The sequence below is a fragment of the Pseudoliparis swirei genome, unplaced genomic scaffold (assembly GCF_029220125.1).
Source record: "Pseudoliparis swirei isolate HS2019 ecotype Mariana Trench unplaced genomic scaffold, NWPU_hadal_v1 hadal_30, whole genome shotgun sequence".
Lineage (NCBI taxonomy): Eukaryota > Metazoa > Chordata > Actinopteri > Perciformes > Liparidae > Pseudoliparis > Pseudoliparis swirei.
In genome coordinates, this window is record NW_026613266.1 from 90,276 (window position 1) to 117,921 (window position 27,646).

General features: G+C 44.8%; 2 protein-coding genes across 8 annotated transcripts; one reads left to right on the top strand and one right to left on the bottom strand.

Annotated features, from left to right (window-relative positions):
* Nucleotides 1–34: 34 nt before the first annotated feature.
* On the top strand, nucleotides 35–9,571 carry mlnl (motilin-like). The gene is made up of 6 exons (XM_056410927.1): nucleotides 35–96; nucleotides 1,373–1,709; nucleotides 2,579–2,693; nucleotides 8,499–8,591; nucleotides 8,917–9,022; nucleotides 9,564–9,571. Exons 3-6 carry the CDS (start codon nucleotides 2,580–2,582, stop codon nucleotides 9,569–9,571), a joined length of 321 nt encoding a protein of 106 aa, XP_056266902.1. The 5' UTR covers nucleotides 35–96; nucleotides 1,373–1,709; nucleotide 2,579.
* Nucleotides 9,473–26,384, bottom strand: zgc:64106 (uncharacterized protein LOC393348 homolog). Of its 7 annotated transcripts, none has more exons than XM_056410962.1 (7): nucleotides 26,216–26,384; nucleotides 17,871–18,110; nucleotides 15,824–15,913; nucleotides 15,553–15,741; nucleotides 13,933–14,042; nucleotides 13,563–13,587; nucleotides 9,812–10,018 (listed from the first exon to the last, which is right to left on the bottom strand). In XM_056410962.1, the coding sequence occupies exons 1-7, from the start codon at nucleotides 26,367–26,369 to the stop codon at nucleotides 9,939–9,941; spliced, it is 888 nt and encodes a 295-aa protein (XP_056266937.1). In that variant the 5' UTR covers nucleotides 26,370–26,384; the 3' UTR covers nucleotides 9,812–9,938. The 7 variants fall into 7 exon arrangements, with proteins under 7 accessions (XP_056266936.1, XP_056266937.1, XP_056266938.1 ...); XM_056410963.1 differs by having other exon boundaries at nucleotides 9,929–10,018; nucleotides 13,483–13,587; XM_056410961.1 differs by lacking the exon at nucleotides 13,563–13,587 and having other exon boundaries at nucleotides 9,473–10,018.
* Nucleotides 26,385–27,646: the final 1,262 nt, after the last annotated feature.

The window sequence follows — 27,646 nt, forward strand, 5'->3', positions numbered from 1 at the left end:
CCCCCCCCCCCCCCCCAGTGGTGTAGTGGTCCCTGGAGAAGTGGGTATACTCGCGCAAAGGAGAGTTGTTGACGGGGCACCAGCGGTGATTGAGAAGTGGGTATACGCTATGCTGACTGAAAAATAAGTGGGTATACGCCGGTATAGACTACACCACTGCCCCCCCCCCAATATGTCGATCGCCGCAGAGCTTCGATGCCTTCGTTGACGGGGGGGGGGGGGGGGGGGTGAAGATTCCCCCTGTTATAATAGGAGGGGAAACACTGGAGTTGATACGCGTGTCTTCTTGTCTGATCAATACGCAACTGTGAGGTGCGCGAATGGACCGAGCGGCCAGCTGCTGATCACTCACTCAACGGACAGACGGTGCGCGCGCAGCGCACGAACAATTTTTTTGGGAGCACCGAAGACCCATTTTGACCCAGGAAAAACCCTGAATGTATATATGGGATCAATCATGATTAATCCACAGAAACCTGTGATTAACCTGATTAAAAAATTTAATCGTTTCACAGCCCTAATATAGATATATGTCTTATATGGTTCATATATATATATATATAAACACACAGAAAGTACATATTACATAAATATCTCGAATATAATATATACAGAAAGTATGTATATATAAATATATATATGCAGGAAGTACATATTACATAATTATATGATATAATATGTACAGAAAGTATATATATATTTGAATATATATACTTATATTTATATATATACAGAAAGTATATTTTACATAAGTATAAACAGAAAGTATATGTTAATATATATATAATATGTACAGAAAGTATATATTAATATGTATATATAATATATACAGAAAGTATATATTAATATATATATAATATGTACAGAAAGTATATATAATATATACAGAAAGTATATATTAATATCTATATAATATGTACAGAAAGTATATATTAATATGTATATATAATATATACAGAAAGTATATATTAATATCTATATAATATGTACAGAAAGTATATATTAATATGTATATAGTACACAACGACATGGTTTATGAAAGCAGAACTCAATGAAGAGAAGCAGTAAGTGCAGAGCACGAGGAGCAGCTCCCCGGTGATGGCAGCATGCAGGTCGCGTGTGCGTCACGTCTCCTCGAGCAGCAGGCCGCGGAGCAACGGACGCGAGGAGCGGCGCCTCATGCCCCCATCGCGGCGCCCGGAGGCTGTAAAGCTCTGGAGGTCTCCAGGAGCCTCAGACATGAACCCGCCTCTGTTGGCCCCTCAGGGCGGCGGGCTGGTGATGACGCCCGCCGCCCTGAGGGCCCTTCAGTGTGGAGGGAAATGGCACCATTAAAATAAGCAGGATTCCAGAGTAAGATGTGTGTTTCCAGGAGGTGGAGGAGGACAGGAAGGAGCTGAGGGATCAACAGAGATATAAATACTGGGACAAGCTGACTCTCATCACACTGGACCAAGTGACCAACGCCGACACACACACACACACACACACACAGAGACACACAGAGACACACACACAGAGACACACACACAGAGACACACACACACACAGAGACACACACACAGAGACACAGAGACAGAGACACACACACAGAGACACACACACACACAGACACACACAGAGACACATACACACACACAGAGACAGAGACACACACACAGAGATACACACACACAGACACACACACGCAACCAACACCGACGCAGCACGTGAGTAACTTTCAGCTCCTCTCTCTCTCTGTGTCTCTCTCTCTGTCTCTCTCTCTCTCTCTCTGTGTCTCTCTCTCTGTCTCTCTCTCTCTGTGTCTCTCTCTCTGTCTCTCTGTCTCTCTCTCTCTCTGTCTGTCTCTCTCTCTGTGTCTCTCTGTCTCTGTCTGTCTCTCTCTCATCCTGTTGTTCGTCCTCTTATCTCTCATCAGTTGTTTCTTCCACGCCTTCTGACCTCTTTCCCACTAAGGAGACGTTTCCCTGTTCTCTGACTCACTGTGTGTGTGTCTCTGTGTGTGTGTCTCTGTGTGTGTCTCTGTGTGTGTCTCTGTGTGTGTCTCTGTGTGTGTGTCTCTGTGTGTGTCTCTGTGTGTCTCTGTGTGTCTCTGTGTGTGTGTGTGTCTCTGTGTGTGTGTCTCTGTGTGTCTCTGTGTGTGTGTGTCTCTGTGTGTGTGTCTCTGTGTGTGTCTCTGTGTGTGTGTGTGTCTCTGTGTGTGTGTGTCTCTGTGTGTGTCTCTGTGTGTCTCTGTGTGTGTGTGTGTCTGTGTGTGTCTCTGTGTGTCTCTGTGTGTGTGTGTGTCTGTGTGTGTGTGTCTCTGTGTGTGTCTCTGTGTGTGTCTCTGTGTGTGTCTCTGTGTCTGTGTGTGTGTGTGTCTCTGTGTGTGTGTGTCTCTGTGTGTGTCTCTGTGTGTGTGTGTGTCTCTGTGTGTGTGTCTCTGTGTGTGTCTCTGTCTGTGTGTGTGTCTGTGTCTGTGTGTGTGTGTGTCTCTGTGTGTGTCTCTGTGTGTGTGTGTGTGTGTGTGTGTCTCTGTGTGTGTGTGTGTCTCTGTGTGTGTCTCTGTGTGTGTGTGTGTGTTTGTGTGTGTGTCCAGGATGTGCAGAGCGCTGGGGGCCTGCTTGGCCGTGGCGTGCACGCTGCTGCTGCTGGCCGAGCTCTCCGAGGGCCACATCACCTTCTTCAGCCCGAAGGAGATGATGCTGATGAAGGCGAGCAACAAACACGTCAACATTACATGTCATTTAGCAGACGCTTTTATCCAAAGCGACTTACAATAAGTGCATCAACCTAGAGTACAAACCAAGAACAACAAGAACACAGGAAGCAACACTTCCTCAACTCAGTCGAACCACAAAAGCACCACAATAAGTGCCATCCCAGTGCCACTGAAATGCAAATCTGTGTTTTAATCCAGATATAGTCGGAAAAGGTGTGTTTTTAGTCTCAGGCGGAAGATGTAGAGACTTCCTGCTGTCCTGATGTCAGTGGGGAGCTCGTTCCACCACTGAGGAGCAGGACAGCAACAGTCTGGATGTAGAGTGATGAGCTCGAGGTGCAGGAGGCACAAGACGGTTGGCTGTTGCCGAGCGGAGCGAACGTGCCGGGGTGTACGGTGTGACCACATCCCGGATGTAGACGGGGCCCGATCCGGCTAGAGCACGGTACGCCAGAACCAGTGTTTTGAAGCGGATGCGAGCAGCCACCGGTAACCATGGAGAGAGCGGAGGAGCGGAGTGGTGTGGGGGGAGGAGCGGAGGCTGAAGACCAGCTGCTGCATTCTGGATGAGCTGCAGAGGTCAGATGGCCTTAGCGGGTAGACCAGCCAGGAGGGAGTTGCAGTAGTCGAGGCGTGAAATGACCAGAGCCTGGACCAGAACCTGGACCAGAGCCTGGACCAGAACCTGTGCCGCCTTCTGAGTAAGAAGAGGCCGTATTCTCCTGATGTTGTGCAGCATGTACCTACAGGAACGCGTCGTCACAGTGATGTTGGCCGTCAGGTTGACTGTCTAGTGTCACCCCGAGGTTCCTGGCAGTCAGGGTAGGGGCCAACACGGAGCTGGTGAAGGTGGTAGTCAGGTCATGGGTGGGGGAGCCTTTCCCTGAAGGAATAGTAGCTCGGTCTTGTCAGGGTTGATCTTCAGGTGGTGAGCAGACATCCACTGAGAGATGTCGGTCAGACAGGCAGAGATTTGCGCCGCCACCCGTGTTTCGGCCGGTGGAAGCGAGAAGATCAGTTGGGTGTCATCAGCATAGCTATGGTAGGAGAAGCCATGCAGACAGATGACAGAGCCGAGAAATTTTGTGTAAGAGCAGGGACCCAGGACGGAGCCTTGAGGAACCCCATAGTGAGAGAAGAGGAGCAGGACCCAGGACGAGCCTTGAGGAACCCCATAGTGAGAGGAAGAGGAGGGGACCCAGGACGGAGCCTTGAGGAACCCCATAGTGAGAGGAAGAGGAGGGACCCAGGACGGAGCCTTGAGGAACCCCATAGTGAGAGGAAGAGGAGGGACCCAGGACGGAGCCTTGAGGAACCCCATAGTGAGAGGAAGAGGAGGGACCCAGGACGGAGCCTTGAGGAACCCCATAGTGAGAGGAAGAGGAGGGACCCAGGACGGAGCCTTGAGGAACCCCATAGTGAGAGGAAGAGGAGGGACCCAGGACGGAGCCTTGAGGAACCCCATAGTGAGAGGAAGAGGAGGGACCCAGGACGGAGCCTTGAGGAACCCCATAGTGAGAGGAAGAGGAGGGACCCAGGACGGAGCCTTGAGGAACCCCATAGTGAGAGGAAGAGGAGGGACCCAGGACGGAGCCTTGAGGAACCCCATAGTGAGAGGAAGAGGAGGGACCCAGGACGGAGCCTTGAGGAACCCCATAGTGAGAGGAATAGGAGAGGGACCCAGGGACGGAGCCTTGAGGAACCCCATAGTGAGAGGAAGAGGAGGGACCCAGGACGGAGCCTTGAGGAACCCCATAGTGAGAGGAAGAGGAGGGACCCAGGACGGAGCCTTGAGGAACCCCATAGTGAGAGGAAGAGGAGGGACCCAGGACGGAGCCTTGAGGAACCCCATAGTGAGAGGAAGAGGAGGGACCCAGGACGGAGCCTTGAGGAACCCCATAGTGAGAGGAAGAGGAGGGACCCAGGACGGAGCCTTGAGGAACCCCATAGTGAGAGGAAGAGGAGGGACCCAGGACGGAGCCTTGAGGACCCCATAGTGAGAGGAAGAGGAGGGACCCAGGACGGAGCCTTGAGGAACCCCATAGTGAGAGGAAGAGGAGGGACCCAGGACGGAGCCTTGAGGAACCCCATAGTGAGAGGAAGAGGAGGGACCCAGGCGGAGCCTTGAGGACCCCATAGTGAGAGGAAGAGGAGGGACCCAGGACGGAGCCTTGAGGACCCCATAGTGAGAGGAAGAGGAGGGACCCAGATCCTTGAGGACCCCATAGTGAGAGGAAGAGGAGGGACCCAGGACGGTGCCTTGAGGAACCCCAGGTAGTGAGAGGAGAGAAGAGGGATCAGGATCTGGTGGTTCCTGAGGAAATGCTGCAGAAAGGTCTAAGAGGAGGGACAGAGGAGAGGCCTTGAGGGACCCAGGTGAGAGGATAAGGATAAGGACAGAGAGAGAGGCTGCTCTAGCAGAGTGAGGATAAGGACAGAGGAGAGAGGCTGCTCTAGCAGAGTGAAGGATAAGGACAGAGGAGAGAGGCTGCTCTAGCAGAGTGAAGGATAAGGACAGAGGACAGAGAGGATGCTCTAGCAGAGTGAAGGATAAGGACAGAGGAGAGAGAGGATGCTCTAGCAGAGTGAAGGATAAGGACAGAGGAGAGAGGATGCTCTAGCAGAGTGAAGGATAAGGACAGAGGAGAGAGAGGATGCTCTAGCAGAGTGAAGGATAAGGACAGAGGAGAGAGAGGCTGCTCTAGCAGAGTGAAGGACAGAGGAGAAAGGCTGCTCTAGCAGTGTGAAGCTGCTCAGCAAGGAGGCCAGTCTCTGTCGAGTGGCCTTGTCTCCAGACTGGTGAGGGTCAAGAAGGTCGTTACTGTGGAGACAGGAGGACACTTGGCTCAAGATAGCTCACTCCAGAGTTTTGGAGAGAAAAGGAAGAAGAGAGACCGGTCTGTAGTTGCTGACTCCAGACGGGTCGAGGTGGTTTCTTCAGGAGAGGGTTGACTCTCGCCTCCTTCAGAGGGAAACAGCCAGTTGAGAGGGAGCTGTTAATAAGATGGTGAGAGGTCAGAAGGTCAGGAGCAACAGCCTGGAGAATGGGAGACGGGCCGGGGTCAAGGGCGCAGGTGGTCGGTCAGCGGAGGTCACCAAGCTAAGAACTTGATTGGGAGACAGGGGGGTGAAAGAGGAAAGAGAGGGGGATGAAGAAGTTAGTGTTGGTGAGTTGATAGAAGATGGATTAGTAAAGGAGGAGCGGATGTCGTCTATCTTGTTTGTAAAGTAGTCGACAAAGTGGATCGGCAAAAGGGTGGAAGGAGGAGGGGGACAGGGGGGATCAAGGAGGTTGGAAAAGATAGAGAAGAGTTTTTTGGGGTTAGAGAAGGAAGACTGAATTTTGGTCAGGTAGAACGAGCTTTTGGCTGCAGAGATAGAGGTAGAGAATGAGGAAAGGAGAGATTGATAGAAGAGCAAGTCTTCCGCTTGATTCATTTTTCGCCATTTCCTTTCCACCGCTCGCAGGGTGGCTCTCTCGGCGCGCACCGAGTCCGACAACCACGGAGAGGAGAGGATTAAAGGACAAAGAGAATCAAGAGATGAAGACAGGGAAGAGAGGAGAGTGTCTGTGGCAGAGTTAGGCTGCATGAGTGAGAAGGAGCCAGTTGAGGGGAGAGCAGATAGGACAGAGGAGGCCAGGGAGGAGGACAGAGGAGGCCAGAGAGGAGGACAGAGGAGGCCAGAGAGGAGGGACAGAGGAGGCCAGAGAGGAGGGACAGAGGAGGCTAGAGAGGAGGGACAGAGGAGGCCAGAGAGGAGGGACAGAGGAGGCTAGAGAGGAGGGACAGAGGGTGCAAATGTTGCGCCGTACAGGGTGGGTTGTCAGTACCAGAGAGCGAGAGAGTAAGAGATGAAGAAGTGGTCAGAGACATGGAGAGGAGTCACAGTGAGGTTGGAGGTAGAGCAGCTTCTAGTGGACATGTAGTCAAGGCGGTAGCCGGCTTTGTGAGTGGGAGGGGAGGGACTGAGTGAGAGGTCAAAGGAAGACAGGAAGAGTCAGAGATCACATGACTTCTCTGTCTGGATGTTGAAGTCACCCAGAAGGATGAGCGGGGGGCCGTGTTCCGAGAAGTTCGACAGGAGGGCGTCTAGCTCTTCCAAGAAATCTCCCAAAGAACCAGGGGGTAGAGAACAACCATGTGTAGTTGAACCGGATGAGTAACCGTCACAGCATGGAACTCACAAGTCAGTGGGATAAAGAGTGGAAGCGGGTAGGGAGAGAAAACCATGTGGGTGAGAGGAGTAAACCTGTAGCTCCACCCCGACCAGAGGGTCTGGTGTGGCTGAAGGAGAAGGCCGAGGAGAGAGCAGGTAGACGTGTTCTCTGGTGTGATCCAGGTCTCAGTGAGAGCCAGGAAGTCAAGCGACTGCTCCATGGCAAAGAGATGAAACCGGCCTTGCGGTTGGCTGACTGACAGTTCCAGAGGCCTCCCGTGACAAGGTGCTGGGTGTGAGTAGAACGGGTAGGAAGGAGAACAGAGGAGGGGTTCCGGTACAGGAATGAACGAGTCCTATAGGAACTACGAGTAGAGATACGCACAGGTATGGAAAAGACACACATATTCACTAAATGGTGGAATACACAGGCACCACGAAGACTCCAACGTCTTTGCCCTATGACGCTACAGCTGACGCTAAAGACCCGATCCGGTTCTGAGCCCAGGTTGGTGCCAATTACCTCCAGCCGCGTTGACACCGCCCCTTGCTCGTTGGTATTCAAATGACACTCAATTGAAACCAGGTGATGAGCGCTCGTCCAATCAGTGAAGATTCAGGTGTCAGTAATCAGGACACACCTCTCTACCAAAACAAATCCTAAAACAGGACAGACCAACAATCCAGCAGCTCCAAACAACAAATACAACAGTAACTCAGCAGATAAACTAATCTAAAGAAGACACTGAGCAGGATCCAAGTAGTCAGTAGTCTCGCCTCACAGGTAGAAAATGCACCATCGCACTAAGACAACAACAACAACAAGATGTGAACACAACACACACAGGAGTCAACATCGCACTAAGACAACAACAACAAGAGGGAACACAACACACACAGGAGTCAACATCGCACTAAGACAACAACAACAAGAGGGAACACAACACACACAGGAGTCAACATCGCACTAAGACAACAACAACAAGAGGGAACACAACACACACAGGAGTCAACATCGCACTAAGACAACAACAATAAGAGGGAACACAACACACACAGGAGTCAACATCGCACTAAGACAACAACAACAAGAGGGAACACAACACACACAGGAGTCAACATCGCACTAAGACAACAACAATAAGAGGAACACAACACACACAGGAGTCAACATCGCACTAAGACAACAACAACAAGAGGGAACACAACACACACAGGAGTCAACATCGCACTAAGACAACAACAATAAGAGGGAACACAACACACACAGGAGTCAACATCGCACTAAGACAACAACAACAAGAGGGAACACAACACACACAGGAGTCAACATCGCACTAAGACAACAACAATAAGAGGGAACACAACACACACAGCAGTCAACATCGCACTAAGACAACAACAACAAGAGGGAACACAACACACACAGGAGTCCTTCTTTAAATGCCACCATGTCACCTCCTGAGCTCCTGACGGGTTTTAGATGTGAGGGAAAGACAAAGGTCAAGAGGTCAAGAGGTCAAGTGCAGGTTGCTCAGGATGAGGCTCAGGAAACCAATAAGTCTATTGATCAGGGATCCATACTCATGACGATACGTCTATTGATCCATACTCATGACATCAGTGTTCATGTTCACAGGAGAGAAAAGACATGGAGCCTCGATCGGAGGACGGACAGTTTGAAGAGGTCACAGGTCAACAGCTTCCTCGACTGGAGAGGGGAGGAAACCCTGTGAGACACACACACACACACACACACACACACACACACACACACACACACACACACACACACACACTCTCTCTCTCTGTCTCTCGCCAGGGCAGTCTGGCTCTGCAACATCAGAGCCAGACAACAACCTGATTTTTTAAAACACTTTATTTTTAAAGAAACGGTGTAAAGGCTAAGAAAATGTAAATAAAGTGTTTTTCAAAAATCAAAAAATCTCTGTCTCTCTCTCTCTGTCTCTCTCTCTCTGTCTCTCTCTCTCACTCTCTCTGTCTCTCTCACTCTCTGTCTCTCTCTCTCTCTCTCTCTCTGTCTCTCTGTGCTCCAGGATCAAACCGTGGAGATCGCTGTGCGTCTTTCCCCCAAGCAGCTGGACCACGTGACTCCGGTGCTTGAAGAGATTCTCCATGAGATCGAGCAGGAACTTGAGAAAGGTAAAAATGTTTGAGTGACACGTTTATATATTTAAAAATATATTTAGATTTGTATATATTTATTTTAAAAAAACTATATATATATAGTTAATATATATACATGTTTTCATATATATAAAATATATATCAACTTTTTTTAGATATAAAATGTATATATATATTTAGTGAATATATGTATAGATCGAAAATACATATTTATATTTTATATATATATAAATATATATTTATAGATATGTCTAATATATATTTATTAAAAGATAAATGTTTTTATAGATATAAAATATATATAAACGTTGTTATTATATATATAAAATATTAATATATATTTAATATATGTAGATATAAAATACATATTTATATTTTTTATAAATATACATTTATTTATAGATAAATAAATACATATACATAGATATAAAACATGTCTAAAAAGAAGCATCTCTGCAGACACGCTTGTTTCTTGCTGTATTTATTGAGAGGATCAGCAGACGAACAAGTGATCTACGATTCAAACCTCCTGTGACTGTTTTTAAACTCTCTGCAGCCAAATAGCTTGAAGACACCAGGAGACGAACTGCTGGACAAACTGTGAAGCAACGAGGCTCCAATGACTGTGTGTTAAAGAATCAATAAAGCAAGTGATCGGGTCCCATGGCGTGTCTCTGCAGCCGCTGGTGAAGTCACGCTCTGAGGAGATCCTCACTGGCTGCAGACGCTCCTCTGCTGGGGACACCTGGGTCACACATGTGCACTCAAGGGCAACAGGAAGTGGAATTGGAGCGCTTCCTGTTGCCACGCCTCGTTCTCCCGATAGTGCGCTCAGAGCGTCGACGTCAGCCTCTCGCTGACCTCGAAGTCCTTGACCCCGAGGGCGGCGTCTCGAGCGAGAGGCGAGGGCAGCGCCAGGCTGCAGTCGCTGTCACAGTACTTCCCCGTGACTCCGCCCATCTCCTCCGACACGCAGCAGTAGATCGGGCTGGCTGCCCCCTGCTCTGCAGACTGGGGGGTTACAGACACACGTTACAGACACGCTACAGACACGCTACAGACACGCGCTACAGACACACGCTACAGACACGCTACAGACACACGCTACAGACACACGCTACAGACACACGCTACAAACACACGCTACAGACACGTTACAGATGACACGCTACAGACACACGCTACAGACACACGTTACAGACACGCTACAGACACGCGCTACAGACACACACTACAGACACACGCTACAAACACATGCTACAGACACGTTACAGACGACACACTACAGACACACGCTACAGACACACGCTACAGACACATGCTACAGACACATGTTACAGACACACGCTACAGACACACGTTACAGACACTCGCTACAGATACACGCTACAGACACACTACAGACACACGCTACAGACACACTACAGATACATGCTACAGACACACACTACAGACACACACTACAGACACGCAACAGACACGCTACAGACACACGTTACAGACACACTACAGACACGCACTACAGACACGTTACAGACACACGCTACAGACACACACTACAGACACACGACAGACACATTACAGACACACGCTACATACACACTACATACACATTACAGACATGCGCTACAGACACACTACAGACACAAGCTACATACACACGTTACAGACACGCGCTACAGACACATGCTACAGACACGCTACAGACACATGCTACAGACACATGTTACAGACATGCTACAGACACATGCTACAGACACATGTTACAGACACACACTACAGACACACGCTACAGACACACACTTCAGACACACTACAGACACACTACATACACGCGCTACAGACACATGTTACATACATGCTACAGACACATGTTACAGACATGCTACAGACACATGCTACAGACACATGTTACAGACATGCTACAGACACATGCTACAGACACACACTTCAGACACACTACAGACACACTACAGACACGCTACAGACACGTTACAGACACACACTACAGACACACACTTCAGACACACTACAGACACGCTACAGACACGTTACAGACACACGCTTCAGACACACTACAGACACACTACATACACACGCTACAGACACACACTACAGACACACACTACATACACACGTTACAGACACTCGCTACAGACACACTACAGACACACACTACAGACACATGTTACAGACACGCTACAGACATGCTACAGACACACACTACAGACACACGCTACATACACACGCACAGACACACGCTACAGACACACGTTACAGACACACGTTACAGACACGTTACAGACACGCTACAGACACACGCTACAGACATGTTACAGACACACGCTACAGACACGCGCTACAGACACACGCTACATACACGCTACAGACACATGTTACAGACACACACTACAGACACACGTTACAGACACTCGCTACAGACACACTACAGACACACACTACAGACACATGTTACAGACACGCTACAGACATGCTACAGACACACACTACAGACACACGCTACATACACACGCTACAGACACACGCTACAGACACACGTTACAGACACACGTTACATACACGTTACATACACGCTACAGACACGCTACAGACACACATTACAGACATGTTACAGACACACGCTACAGACATGCGCTACAGACACACACTACATACACGCTACAGACACATGTTACAGACACACGCTACAGACACACGTTACAGACACTCGCTACAGATACACGCTACAGACACACTACAGACACACACTACAGACACACTACAGATACATGCTACAGACACACTACAGATACACACTACAGACACACACTACAGACACACACTACAGACACACAACAGACACGCTGCAGACACACGTTACAGACACACTACAGACACACACTACAGACATGTTACAGACACACACTACAGACACACGACAGACACATTACAGACACACGCTACATACACACTACATACACATTACAGACACGCGCTACAGACACACTACAGACACACGCTACAGACACTACAGACACAAGCTACAGACACAGGCTACAGACACGCTACAGACACATGCTACAGACACATGCTACAGACATGCTACAGACACACGCTACAGACACATGTTACATACACACACTACAGACACACGCTACAGACACACACTTCAGACACACTACAGACACACTACATACACGCGCTACAGACACACGCTACAGACACGCAACAGACACGTTACAGACACACGCTACAGACACTCGCTACATACACATGCTACAGACACACGCTACAGACACACGCTACAGACACATGTTACAGACATGCTACAGACATGCTACATACACATGTTACAGACACACACTACAGACACACGCTACATACACACGCTAAATACACGCGCTACAGACACACGCTACAGACACACGCTACAGACACACGTTTCAGACACGCTACAGACACATGTTTCAGACACGCTACAGACACACGTTACAGACACGCTACAGACACGCTACAGATACGCTACAGACACACGCTACAGACATGTTACAGACACACGCTACAGACACGCTACATACACGCTACAGACACTTGTTACAGACACGCGCTACAGACACACGCTACAGACATGCTACAGACACACGTTACAGACACTCGCTACAGATACACGCTACAGACACACGCTACAGACACACATTAGACACATGCTACAGACACACTACAGACACACACTACAGACACACATTACAGACACGCTACAGACACGCTACATACACACACTACAGACACACGTTACAGACATGCAACATACATGCTACAGACACACTACAGACACGCACTACAGACACGCTACATACACACGCTACAGACACACGCTACAGACACACAACATACACATTACAGACACACTACAGACACACGGTACAGACACACGCTACATACACACTACAGACACGCACTACAGACACGCGCTACAGACACACTACAGACACAAGCTACAGACACACGCTACAGACACACTACATACACATTACAGACACAAGCTACAGACACATGCTACAGACACACGCTACAGACACACGCTATAGACACACTACATACACATTACAGACATGCACTACAGACACACGCTACAGACACACGCTACAGACACACGCTACAGACACACGTTACACACACACGCTACAGACACACGTTACAGACACACGTTACAGACACACACTACAGACACACATTACAGACACACGTTACAGACACACGCAACAGACACACTACAGACACACGTTACAGACACACGTTACAGACACACGTTACAGACACATGTTACAGACACACGCTACAGACACACACTACAGACACACGTTACAGACACACGCTACAGACACACGTTATTGATTACAGACGTTACTCTTGTTACAAGACAAACACACAAGTGATCAAAATAATGAAAAGTTACGGACCAAAAGTTAAATCACCATTGTGTGCAGCTCTTCTTATGCTTTTCATCTGATGTGGATGTAAACACAACAACAACAACAACAACACCCAGACATGCCTTGGCTGGGCAGCACAGAGGATTCCTGAGGACAAGATGTGTTTGTGCCAGCTTGTACATTTAGTTCTTGAGGTCAGATGTGCCGTGATGAGCGCCGCGTGTTCTGCTGGCTGCACATGGAGCTCCTGTTCTCACAACGTCTCCCAGGAAACCGTCACAGTTCACTCAGCTGCTGCATGGTCATGATCTCAGGCGTTCCCAAATGGATGACATTGAAAGTTGTTGAGTTTTATCTGGGACCAACCGGACGGCCTCGGGCCTTTATGAAGCAAGAGAAGTGTCATGGCAGCCATAGGGATGGAGGAGGGTCCTGATCACATGACAGTGTTACATCATATACACAGATTATAAAGTCAATGCAGCGGCTCACCTTGAAGAAGAAGAATCCAACCAGCTTGAAAATGAACCGTAACGGAAGCGAATAATGTCTCAAGACGTCAGTCATCACGACACCGGGGTGGACCGAGTTAGCTGTGACACCTGCACACACACACAGACACACACACTATTAATGATCTAGGTCATTTCTGGGTGTAAATGAGGTTACAATGTGCTTTTTAATCGAGCGTCTGGTGACACATGCTCACAGTATTTTAAACGTGTTCAGCTTATTCAACGTGAAACATTGTGGGAAGACACTTGTTGAACACTTGTGTCTCGGTTCTTTTGGAGGAGGCAGAATATGCTGAAGACGAGCGGTGACGTCATCGTCGTAACTGATTCAATGAAGTGAGCACTGCAGCCGTGATGTTGGTGACCTGTTAACCGGAGGCCTGAGAACATCATGTGCAGGACACCAACATAAATACCTGAACTTCTGTTAAACATCTACAAACAAGCAGCTGCAGGTAGGGATGGGTATCATTAGTGTTGTTCCTGATGCCGGTGCTAAACCGGCACTTTTAAAACGATGCCGGTGCCCAAACGGTGCCTGAACCGATGCTTAAAAAAAGAAGCACAAAACAACGATTGACAATGACGACATGAAAAACCTCTTCGGCCAGATTCCCTGTAAACGCCGTTCTCATGGATTATTGACAACAAACAGATATCAGATTGGCTACGGGCTACGAGCTATGAGCTACGAACTACAGTCTACGAGCTATGAGCTACGGGCTACGAGCTACAAGCTACGGGCTATGAGCTACGAACTACAATCTACGAGCTACGAGCGACGAGCTATGAACTATGAGCTATGAGCTACGAGCTACGGGCTACAATCTACGAGCTATGAGCTACGAGCTACGAACTACAGTCTACGAGCTATGAGCTACGGGCTACGAGCTACAAACTACAATCTACGAGCTATGAACTATGAGCTACGAGCTATGAGCTACGGGCTACAATCTACGATCTATGAGCTACGGGCTACGAGCTACGAGCTACGAACTACACTCTACGAGCTATGAGCTACGGGCTACGAACTACGAGCTACGGGCTACGAACTACAATCTACGAGCTATGAGCTACGAGCTACGGGCTACGAACTACAATCTACGAGCTACGAGCTACAATCTATGAGCTATGAGCTACGAACTACACTCTACGAGCTATGAGCTACTGGCTACGAGCTATGAGCTACGGGCTACGAGCTAGAAGCTACGAACTATGGGCTACGAGCTACGGGCTACGAGCTACGAACTACACTCTACGAGCTACGAACTACGGACTACGAGCTATGAGCTACGAACTACGAACTACGGGCTACGAGCTACGGGCTACAAGCTACGAACTACGAGCTACGAACTATGGGCTACGAGCTACGGGCTACGAGCTGAGAGCTACAAGCTACGAGCTACGAGCTATGGGCTACGGGCTACAGGCTACGAGCTAAAAAACTGAGAGCTACGAGCTACTGGCTTTTTTTCCTTTCAATTTCAATCGGCTCAGGCACCGAAGGAAAGAAACCGACATGAGTGTTGGGTTCGGTCCGGTGGACACCGGTCGTATAGGAACCGGTTTCCGGTACCCGACCCTCGCCGTAGCCCACCTGTCCCTTCCAGCCGGCGTGCGAACTCCTTGGTACAGATGACGTTGTGCAGCTTGGTGTGGTTGTAGATGTTGTCCATGTGGTGCGTGAGGTTCTCGCCACGGAAATGAGAGAAGTCCACTTGACCCTTCTTGTGGTTGACCGAGGCGAGGGTGACGATGCGCGCTGGAGCCGAGCGCTTCATCAGGTCTGCAGAGATTCAAGTGAAGTCAGTGATGAGCTACAGGTGATCACATGACCACCACACACCTGCTGGACCACAGGAACGTACCCAGCAGCAGGTTGGTGAGGAGGAACGGTCCCAGGTGGTTGGTGACAAAGGAAACCTCCAACCCATCTTTGGTTATCTGTTTGGGTAAACCTGGGAACGGATTGGACCAATGAGGGACACACTACAGGTAGGAGTCGCTCACAGAGAGGGTCTGTGAAGAGAACCTCAGGTGGTCTATGAGGACATCATCCATCCATCCAGTCATCCAGTCATCTATCCAGTCATCCATCCATCCAGTCATCCATCCAGTCATCCATTCATCCAGTCATCCATCCATCCATCCATCCAGTCATCCATCCAGTCATCTATCCAGTCATCCATCCAGTCATCCATCCAGTCATCCATCCATCCAGTCATCCATCCAGTCATCCATCCATCCATCCAGTCATCAAGTCATCCATCCAGTCATCCATCCACCCATCCATCCACCCATCCATCCACCCATCCATCCATCCATCCTGTCGTGAACTAGACCCTGAGATACTTGATCTCCTTCTCTTGGGGCTCTCTGTCCCCACCTGGAGGATCAGTCCACCGGTTCCCTCAGACCACCAGGGCCTCAGATGTGGAGGTGCTGACTCTCATCCCCAACCCTGACCTGCTCCCCCCCCCAGCTGTGCCTGGACATCCTGTCCATGACCAGTACCAACAGGACCGGTGATGAAGGGCAGATCTGGTGAGGCCCACACCACGGGGACCGGGTCTGACTCAATGCAGAGAATACAAACACAGCTCTTACTGCAGGTCTACAGAGACCAGGTGGCCCAGAGCAACGAGTCCAGAACCCCATACTCCTGCAGCACCCCCAACAAACCCTAGGGACCCGGTCGAAAGCCTTCTCCAAGTCCACAAGCACACTGGTTGGGCTCCCAGGACCCCTCCAGTAGTATTGGAGGGTAAAGAGCTGGTTTCACGACCGGGACGGGGTCCACACTGCTGGTCTAGAGTCTGAGGTTCCACCAACTGTCAGAGCCTCCTTTCCAGGCGGCGTGCCTTCCAGGACCCCTCACAGGACCCCTCACAGGACCCCTCACAGGACCCCTCCCAGGACCCCTCCCACCGACTCCAAGAAGGCCGGATACTCTGAAATGCTGTTTGGTGCATGAGCACAAACAGCAGTCAGAGTCTTACTCCCCAACCCGGAGGCTCAGGGAGGAGACCCTCTGGTCCTGACCCTCTGGTCCTCTGACCCTCTGGTCCCCTGACCCTCTGGTCCCCTGACTCTCTGGTCCTGACCCTCTGGTCCTGACCTTCTGGTCCTGACCTTCTGGTCCTGACCCTCTGGTCCTCTGACCCTCTGGTCCCCTGACCCTCTGGTCCTCTGACCCTCTGGTCCTCTGACCCTCTGGTCCCCTGACCCTCTGGTCCTCTGACCCTCTGGTCCTCTGACCCTCTGGTCCTCTCACCCTCTGGTCCTCTGACCCTCTGGAGCGTTGTGAGGATCCCACTCCCATCCAGAGCTTCTCACCCTGGGCAACTCCAGAAAAGGACAAAGTCCAACCTTCTCCAGGAGCTTGGTTCCAGAGCCAGTGCTCTGTGTGGAGGTGAGCCCAACTATATCTAGATGGTACCACTCCACCTGCTGCACCAGCTCCACCTGCTGCACCAGCTCCACCTCCTCCACCAGCTCTGACTCCTTCCCCGCTAGCGAGGTGACGCTCCACGTCCCTAGAGCTCGTCTATGCTGCCGACGATCGGCTTGCCCAGACCCCCTACCCGGCCTCCTACACGACCTGGTGCTGGTCCCTGTGGGTGGTGGGTCCACATGGTTGCTGCTCTATCTCATTTCTTCGGGCTGAGCCCGACCAGGCCCCATAAGCGAAGGCCCGGCCACCAGATGCTTGCCGACGAGCTCCCCTCCTGGGTCTGGCTCAGGGACCGTGTCCCCATCGGGGTCCAGGTGAGGTAGCTGAAGACATGAGTTAAAGAGTGTGTAGAAAGCCTGAGGCATGACCTGAACTAGTCCTTCATCCACTGGTTGCTTCTGGGGTTAACTCTGGTTCAGTAAACACAAATCCAACCATTTCTGCTGCGTGTGCATCATCACCTGAAACTCCCGCATTGTTGACGAGGATGTGGAGATGTTTCTCCTCTGCTAGGATCCTCTTTGCAAAAGCCCTGACGGAGTCCAGAGAAGACAGGTCCACCAGGCGCAGGTGGATGTCGGCGTTTCCGGTCTTGTCCCTGATCTCCTTTAGGGCCGCTGAGCCGCGGGCTTCGCTCCGACAGGCCAGGATAACACGAGCCCCCCGACGGGCGAAGTCCAAGGCGATGCACTTCCCGATCCCTACGCACGAGGAGGAGAGGCGTGGGATCAGAACTTCATTGTGGATCAGTAATGAACCTCAGAACCTCATTGTGGATCAGTAATGAACCTCAGAACCTCATTGTGGATCAGTAATGAACCTCAGAACCTCATTGTGGATCAGTAATGAAGCTCAGAACTTCATTGTGGATCAGTAATGAACCTCAGAACCTCATTGTGGATCAGTAATGAAGCTCAGAACTTCATTGTGGATCAGTAATGAAGCTCAGAACCTCATTGTGGATCAGTAATGAAGCTCAGAACCTCATTGTGGATCAGTAATGAAGCTCAGAACTTCATTGTGGATCAGTAATGAAGCTCAGAACCTCATTGTGGATCAGTAATGAACCTCAGAACTTCATTGTGGATCAGTAATGAACCTCAGAACCTCATTGTGGATCAGTAATGAACCTCAGAACCTCATTATGGATCAGTAATAAACCTCAGAACCTCATTGTGGATCAGTAATGAAGCTCAGAACCTCATTGTGGATCAGTAATGAACCTCAGAACTTCATTGTGGATCAGTAATGAAGCTCAGAACCTCATTGTGGATCAGTAATGAAGCTCAGAACCTCATTGTGGATCAGTAATGAAGCTCAGAACTTCATTGTGGATCAGTAATGAACCTCAGAACCTCATTGTGGATCAGTAATGAAGCTCAGAACCTCATTGTGGATCAGTAATGAACCTCAGAACTTCATTGTGGATCAGTAATGAAGCTCAGAACCTCATTGTGGATCAGTAATGAACCTCAGCTGTCCGCCTCATGATCATGAACAATAATTCTGGTGACTGATCCAACTGTTATTGGTTAAATTCCTTCTGAATGTGCTGCTGGGTTCTTTGAAACATTGATTTCAGTTGTTAGTTAATCTGTAACCGGAGTAGCGAGGTTACAGTTTGTTTACATTCCACGAGGTTATGATCTGTTCTGGTGGTTCTGGTTGTTGTGGGAGCTCTTCCTTCCTCTCCAATGTGGGTGGGAACGTTGGAGAGGAAGCAAGAAGCCGTCACAAAGGAACCCTGCTGCTTTGTGGGTGTTGTTGGACTTCGAGACTTCATGTTCATGAAGACTAATGTCTCATGCACAATGTGAAGTCTCTCTGGCCTTCAGGCCGCCACTCGTATCAACCTCGTTATCAGTGAGCAGCCCGTGAACCCAATATGTAACTCAGCTCACTCACAACCCTGAAGCTCCAGGTCCAAGAGTCAAGGTCAGAGACCAGGAGAGCAAGGACAGAGCCTCGGATTCTATTGTCTTTCTACCCTTTGAGTAAAGTCTATTGACTTTCTACCCTTTGAGTAAAGTCTATTGTCTTTCTACTCTTTGAGTAAAGTCTATTGACTTTCTACCCTTTGAGTAAAGTCTATTGTCTTTCTACCCTTTGAGTAAAGTCTATTGACTTTCTACCCTTTGAGTAAAGTCTATTGACTTTCTACCCTTTGAGTAAAGTCTATTGTCTTTCTACCCTTTAAATAAAGTCTATTGTCTTTCTACTCTTTGAGTAAAGTCTATTGTCTTTCTACCCTTTGAGTAAAGTCTATTGACTTTCTACCCTTTGAGTAAAGTCTATTGTCTTTCTACCCTTTGAGTAAAGTCTATTGACTTTCTACCCTTTGAGTAAAGTCTATTGACTTTCTACCCTTTGAGTAAAGTCTCTTGTCTTTCTACTCTTTGAGTAAAGTCTATTGACTTTCTACCCTTTGAGTAAAGTCTATTGTCTTTCTACCCTTTGAGTAAAGTCTATTGTCTTTCTACCCTTTGAGTAAAGTCTATTGACTTTCTACCCTTTGAGTAAAGTCTATTGGCTTTCTACCCTTTGAGTAAAGTCTATTGACTTTCTATCCTTTGAGTAAAGTCTATTGTCTTTCTACCCTTTAAATAAAGTCTATTGTCTTTCTACTCTTTGAGTAAAGTCTCTTGTCTTTCTACTCTTTGAGTAAAGTCTATTGTCTTTCTACCCTTTGAGTAAAGTCTATTGTCTTTCTACCCTTTAAATAAAGTCTATTGTCTTTCTACTCTTTGAGTAAAGTCTCTTGTCTTTCTACTCTTTGAGTAAAGTCTATTGTCTTTCTACCCTTTGAGTAAAGTCTATTGTCTTTCTACCCTTTAAATAAAGTCTATTGTCTTTCTACCCTTTGAGTAAAGTCTATTGTCTTTCTACTCTTTGAGTAAAGTCTATTGTCTTTCTACTCTGAGTAAAGTCTATTGTCTTTCTACTCTGAGTAAAGTCTATTGTCTTTCTACCTTTTGAGTAAAGTCTATTGTCTTTCTACTCTTTGAGTAAAGTCTATTGTCTTTCTACTCTGAGTAAAGTCTATTGTCTTTCTACTCTTTGAGTAAAGTCTATTGTCTTTCTACCCTTTAAATAAAGTCTATTGTCTTTCTACCCTTTGAGTAAAGTCTATTGTCTTTCTACTCTTTGAGTAAAGTCTATTGTCTTTCTACCCTTTGAGTAAAGTCTATTGTCTTTCTACCCTTTAAATAAAGTCTATTGTCTTTCTACTCTTTGAGTAAAGTCTCTTGTCTTTCTACTCTTTGAGTAAAGTCTATTGTCTTTCTACCCTTTGAGTAAAGTCTATTGTCTTTCTACCCTTTAAATAAAGTCTATTGTCTTTCTACCCTTTGAGTAAAGTCTATTGTCTTTCTACTCTGAGTAAAGTCTATTGTCTTTCTACTCTTTGAGTAAAGTCTATTGTCTTTCTACCCTTTGAGTAAAGTCTATTGTCTTTCTACTCTTTGAGTAAAGTCTATTGTCTTTCTACTCTTTGAGTAAAGTCTATTGTCTTTCTACCCTTTGAGTAAAGTCTCTTGTCTTTCTACTCTTTGAGTAAAGTCTATTGTCTTTCTACTCTTTGAGTAAAGTCTATTGTCTTTCTACTCTTTGAGTAAAGTCTATTGTCTTTCTACTCTTTGAGTAAAGTCTATTGTCTTTCTACTCTTTGAGTAAAGTCTCTTGTCTTTCTACCCTTTGAGTAAAGTCTATTGTCTTTCTACCCTTTGAGTAAAGTCTATTGTCTTTCTACCCTTTGAGTAAAGTCTATTGTCTTTCTACTCTTTGAGTAAAGTCTATTGTCTTTCTACTCTTCTTAATTAAACAATGTGAAACATGATGTTGATATTTTAAGGAGGGAAATGACCAACATGTTCAATGGAGGCCAAAAGAAATGAAGAACACGAGAACGAAGTTCATACATTAGATATTAAACTAAACTAAACTTTACCCTTTAGATATTAAAGTGAACTAAATGTTATACATTAGATATTAAACTTGGACATTAGATATTAAACTTGAACATTAGATATTAAACTTGGACATTAGATATTAAACTTGAACATTAGATATTAAACTTGGACATTAGATCTTAAACTTGGACATTAGATATTAAACTTGGACATTAGATATTAAACTTGGACATTAGATATAAAATTTGAACATTAGATATTAAACTTGGACATTAGATATTAAACTTGAACATTAGATATTAAACTTGGACATTAGATCTTAAACTTGGACATTAGATCTTAAACTTGGACATTAGATCTTAAACTTGGACATTAGATCTTAAACTTGGACATTAGATCTTAAACTTGAACATTAGATATTAAACTTGGACATTAGATCTTAAACTTGAACATTAGATATTAAACTTGGACATTAGATCTTAAACTTGGACTTTAGATCTTAAACTTGGACATTAGATCTTAAACTTGGACATTAGATATTAAACTTGAACATTAGATATTAAACTTGGACATTAGATATTAAACTTGAACATTAGATATTAAACTTGGACATTAGATATTAAACTTGAACATTAGATATTAAACTTGGACATTAGATCTTAAACTTGGACATTAGATATTAAACTTGGACATTAGATATTAAACTTGGACATTAGATATTAAACTTGAACATTAGATATTAAACTTGAACATTAGATATTAAACTTGGACATTAGATCTTAAACTTGAACATTAGATATTAAACTTGGACATTAGATCTTAAACTTGGACATTAGATATTAAACTTGGACATTAGATCTTAAACTTGGACATTAGATATTAAACTTGGACATTAGATATTAAACTTGGACATGAGATCTTAAACTTGAACATTAGATATTAAACTTGGACATTAGATCTTAAACTTGGACATTAGATCTTAAACTTGGACATTAGATATTAAACTTGGACATTAGATCTTAAACTTGGACATTAGATCTTAAACTTGGACATTAGATATTAAACTTGGACATTAGATATTAAACTTGAACATTAGATATTAAACTTGGACATTAGATATTAAACTTGGACATTAGATATTAAACTTGAACATTAGATATTAAACTTGGACATTAGATATTAAACTTGGACATTAGATCTTAAACTTGGACATTAGATATTAAACTTGGACATTAGATATTAAACTTGAACATTAGATATTAAACTTGAACATTAGATATTAAACTTGGACATTAGATCTTAAACTTGGACATTAGATCTTAAACTTGGACATTAGATCTTAAACTTGGACATTAGATCTTAAACTTGGACATTAGATATTAAACTTGGACATTAGATCTTAAACTTGGACATTAGATCTTAAACTTGGACATTAGATATTAAACTTGAACATTAGATATTAAAGTTGGACATTAGATCTTAAACTTGAACATTAGATCTTAAACTTGGACATTAGATCTTAAACTTGGACATTAGATATTAAACTTGGACATTAGATATTAAACTTGAACGTTAGATATTAAACTTGGACATTAGATATTAAACTTGAACATTAGATATTAAACTTGGACATTAGATCTTAAACTTGGACATTAGATCTTAAACTTGGTCATTAGATCTTAAACTTGGAAATTAGATATTAAACTTGGACATTAGATATTAAACTTGAACATTATATATTAAACTTGGACATTAGATATTAAACTTGGACATTAGATATTAAACTTGGACATTAGATATTAAACTTGAACATTAGATATTAAACTTGGACATTAGATCTTAAACTTGGACATTAGATATTAAACTTGGACATTAGATATTAAACTTGGACATTAGATATTAAACTTGAACATTAGATATTAATCTTGGACATTAGATATTAAACTTGAACATTAGATATTAAACTTGGACATTAGATCTTAAACTTGGACATTAGATCTTAAACTTGGACATTAGATCTTAAACTTGAACATTAGATATTAAACTTGGACATTAGATCTTAAACTTGGACATTAGATATTAAACTTGGACATTAGATCTTAAACTTGGACATTAGATATTAAACTTGGACATGAGATCTTAAACTTGGACATTAGATATTAAACTTGGACATGAGATCTTAAACTTGAACATTAGATATTAAACTTGGACATTAGATCTTAAACTTGGACATTAGATTTTAAACTTGGACATTAGATATTAAACTTGGACATTAGATCTTAAACTTGGACATTAGATCTTAAACTTGGACATTAGATATTACACTTGGACATTAGATCTTAAACTTGGACATTAGATATTAAACTTGGACATTAGATCTTAAACTTGGACATTAGATATTAAACTTGGACATGAGATCTTAAACTTGGACATTAGATATTAAACTTGGACATGAGATCTTAAACTTGAACATTAGATATTAAACTTGGACATTAGATCTTAAACTTGGACATTAGATCTTAAACTTGGACATTAGATATTAAACTTGGACATTAGATCTTAAACTTGGACATTAGATCTTAAACTTGGACATTAGATATTAAACTTGGACATTAGATCTTAAACTTGGACATTAGATATTAAACTTGAACATTAGATATTAAACTTGGACATTAGATCTTAAACTTGGACATTAGATATTAAACTTGGACATTAGATCTTAAACTTGGACATTAGATCTTAAACTTGGACATTAGATATTAAACTTGGACATTAGATCTTAAACTTGGACATTAGATATTAAACTTGGACATGAGATCTTAAACTTGGACATTAGATCTTAAACTTGGACATTAGATCTTAAACTTGGACATTAGATATTAAACTTGGACATTAGATCTTAAACTTGGACATTAGATATTAAACTTGAACATTAGATATTAAACTTGGACATTAGATCTTAAACTTGGACATTAGATATTAAACTTGGACATTAGATATTAAACTTGAACATTAGATATTAAACTTGGACATTAGATATTAAACTTGGACATTAGATATTAAACTTGAACATTAGATATTAAACTTGGACATTAGATATTAAACTTGAACATTAGATATTAAACTTGGACATTAGATATTAAACTTGGACATTAGATATTAAACTTGGACATTAGATATTAAACTTGAACATTAGATATTAATCTTGGACATTAGATATTAAACTTGAACATTAGATATTAAACTTGGACATTAGATCTTAACTTGGACATTAGATCTTAAACTTGAACATTAGATATTAAACTTGGACATTAGATCTTAAACTTGGACATTAGATCTTAAACTTGGACATTAGATCTTAAACTTGGACATTAGATATTAAACTTGAACATTAGATATTAAACTTGGACATTAGATATTAAACTTGGACATTAGATCTTAAACTTGGACATTAGATATTAAACTTGGACATGAGATCTTAAACTTGGACATTAGATCTTAAACTTGGACATTAGATATTAAACTTGGACATTAGATCTTAAACTTGGACATTAGATCTTAAACTTGGACATTAGATATTACACTTGGACATTAGATCTTAAACTTTGACATTAGATATTAAACTTGGACATTAGATCTTAAACTTGGACATTAGATATTAAACTTGGACATGAGATCTTAAACTTGGACATTAGATATTAAACTTGGACATGAGATCTTAAACTTGGACATTAGATCTTAAACTTGGACATGAGATATTAAACTTGGACATTAGATCTTAAACTTGGACATTAGATCTTAAACTTGGACATGAGATCTTAAACTTGGACATTAGATATTAAACTTGGACATGAGATCTTAAACTTGAACATTAGATATTAAACTTGGACATTAGATCTTAAACTTGGACATTAGATCTTAAACTTGGACATTAGATATTAAACTTGGACATTAGATCTTAAACTTGGACATTAGATCTTAAACTTGGACATTAGATATTAAACTTGGACATTAGATATTAATCTTGGACATTAGATATTAAACTTGAACATTAGATATTAAACTTGGACATTAGATCTTAAACTTGGACATTAGATCTTAAACTTGGACATTAGATATTAAACTTGAACATTAGATATTAAACTTGGACATTAGATATTAAACTTGGACATTAGATCTTAAACTTGGACATTAGATATTAAACTTGGACATGAGATCTTAAACTTGGACATTAGATCTTAAACTTGGACATTAGATATTAAACTTGGACATTAGATCTTAAACTTGGACATTAGATCTTAAACTTGGACATTAGATATTACACTTGGACATTAGATCTTAAACTTGGACATTAGATATTAAACTTGGACATTAGATATTAAACTTGGACATGAGATCTTAAACTTGGACATTAGATATTAAACTTGGACATGAGATCTTAAACTTGGACATTAGATCTTAAACTTGGACATGAGATATTAAACTTGGACATTAGATATTAAACTTGGACATTAGATCTTAAACTTGGACATTAGATCTTAAACTTGGACATGAGATCTTAAACTTGGACATTAGATATTAAACTTGGACATGAGATCTTAAACTTGAACATTAGATATTAAACTTGGACATTAGATCTTAAACTTGGACATTAGATCTTAAACTTGGACATTAGATATTAAACTTGGACATTAGATCTTAAACTTGGACATTAGATCTTAAACTTGGACATTAGATATTAAACTTGGACATTAGATCTTAAACTTGGACATTAGATCTTAAACTTGGACATGAGATCTTAAACTTGGACCAAACTTCATTCGATATTGAACATCCCGTTGATTCAATGGCCGCCCCGAGCCGGGCTCTTCCTGTGGCCCCGCGGTGCGGCTCCTCACCTGTGTTGGCCCCGGTCACCAGCGCCGTCTTCCCGGCCAGCCGCACGGTGCAGGCTCCTGGGAGCCACGGTCCTCTGCGCTGCAGGCGCATGGCGGCGGCCAGCAGCGCCGTGAGCGCGGCCCACAGCGGGTGACTGAGAGCCGACCACAGCATTGCTTCAGGTGACTTGTATCTCAACAACAGCACAGATCGGAGGAGGCTGGATGTGGGCGTGTCCCTCTGACAGCACACGCCCCCTGACCACCACGCAGGTCTGTGAGGTTGTGCCAATACATTACATCACCCCTTCATTGAGTTACTTAAAACAAACATTACATTTCAAAACCTCTTCAGGGTTTAACTCGTTGTGGAACTCAACAGTTTAATTTAGTAATGAAACGGTCATTTCACTTAACTTGACCTCCTGGATCTGGATCCTGGATCTGGGCCGACCACCAGCACCGACCCGGCTGCCGAACACACGGTACCACCGGCCTGTGGAGGCCGTGCGTGTTGAAGTAACCTTGAGACGTACCTGGAGGAGTCTCATCAGAACAGAAGAACTCAATCCTCCGGAGTGACAGAGGTTTCTGAGCTGGCTTGGACAGCACCTCACCTCCAGGCCGCCGCACAGGACGATGCCTTGATGTCCACCATGTATATGAGCTGTAATCTGAGACCTCATCATTCTACTATTCTATCATCATACAAGACCAGCCCTCTGAAACCGTGAGGTGATGTCTGGAAGTCGTCTTGGACTCGCCAGGCACCTTGACAGCGTACTTGTTCCTGTAAGCTCTGCTGCCACGTCGAGCTCGCTGGGGGAACCGGGCCCTGACTCGTGGATTGCCTTCTCAAGGCTTCCATTCCACGATGTGACCGCCGCCTGGGGAGGTCTGGACTGTCTCTGCTGTGGCACGTCCATACACACCTCAGAGGAACAACTTGTGATGACTGGAGAGTCAAGGAATGTAATCCAGAGGTACCTGGAAACGCCTCGCATGCCACACTGCAGCTAGGCCCTCCACTCAGCATCTCAGGGTCCTGAAACAAAGGCTCCCGGTTTGAACTGTTCCCCATGTCTCTGAAGCAGGACTCCTCCTACGCTATAACTACGAGCATCTGCACTGATAATGGCAGGTGACTCACGTCGTAGAATGCTCGGACAGATCTGTGATGACTTGTTTTACCTCCCGCATTGCACTGCATGCCCATGCCACGTCATTTTTGAGTAGGTCGTTGAGGTTTGGCAGGTACCTGCCCAGGTAGTGCTTCCTACCCAGGATCCCTCTCAGATCAATGATCTGGCTGTGGCCGTCGCATGCCATGCTCATCGGTGCAGTGTACAAGGAATTTGAGTCGTCGCTGACGCAGAAGACGTTGGTCGTGGTTTAGCTTCAAACCGACTTCTCCAGTGTGGAGTCTGACGTCATGGACTTCTTCTGAGTCTG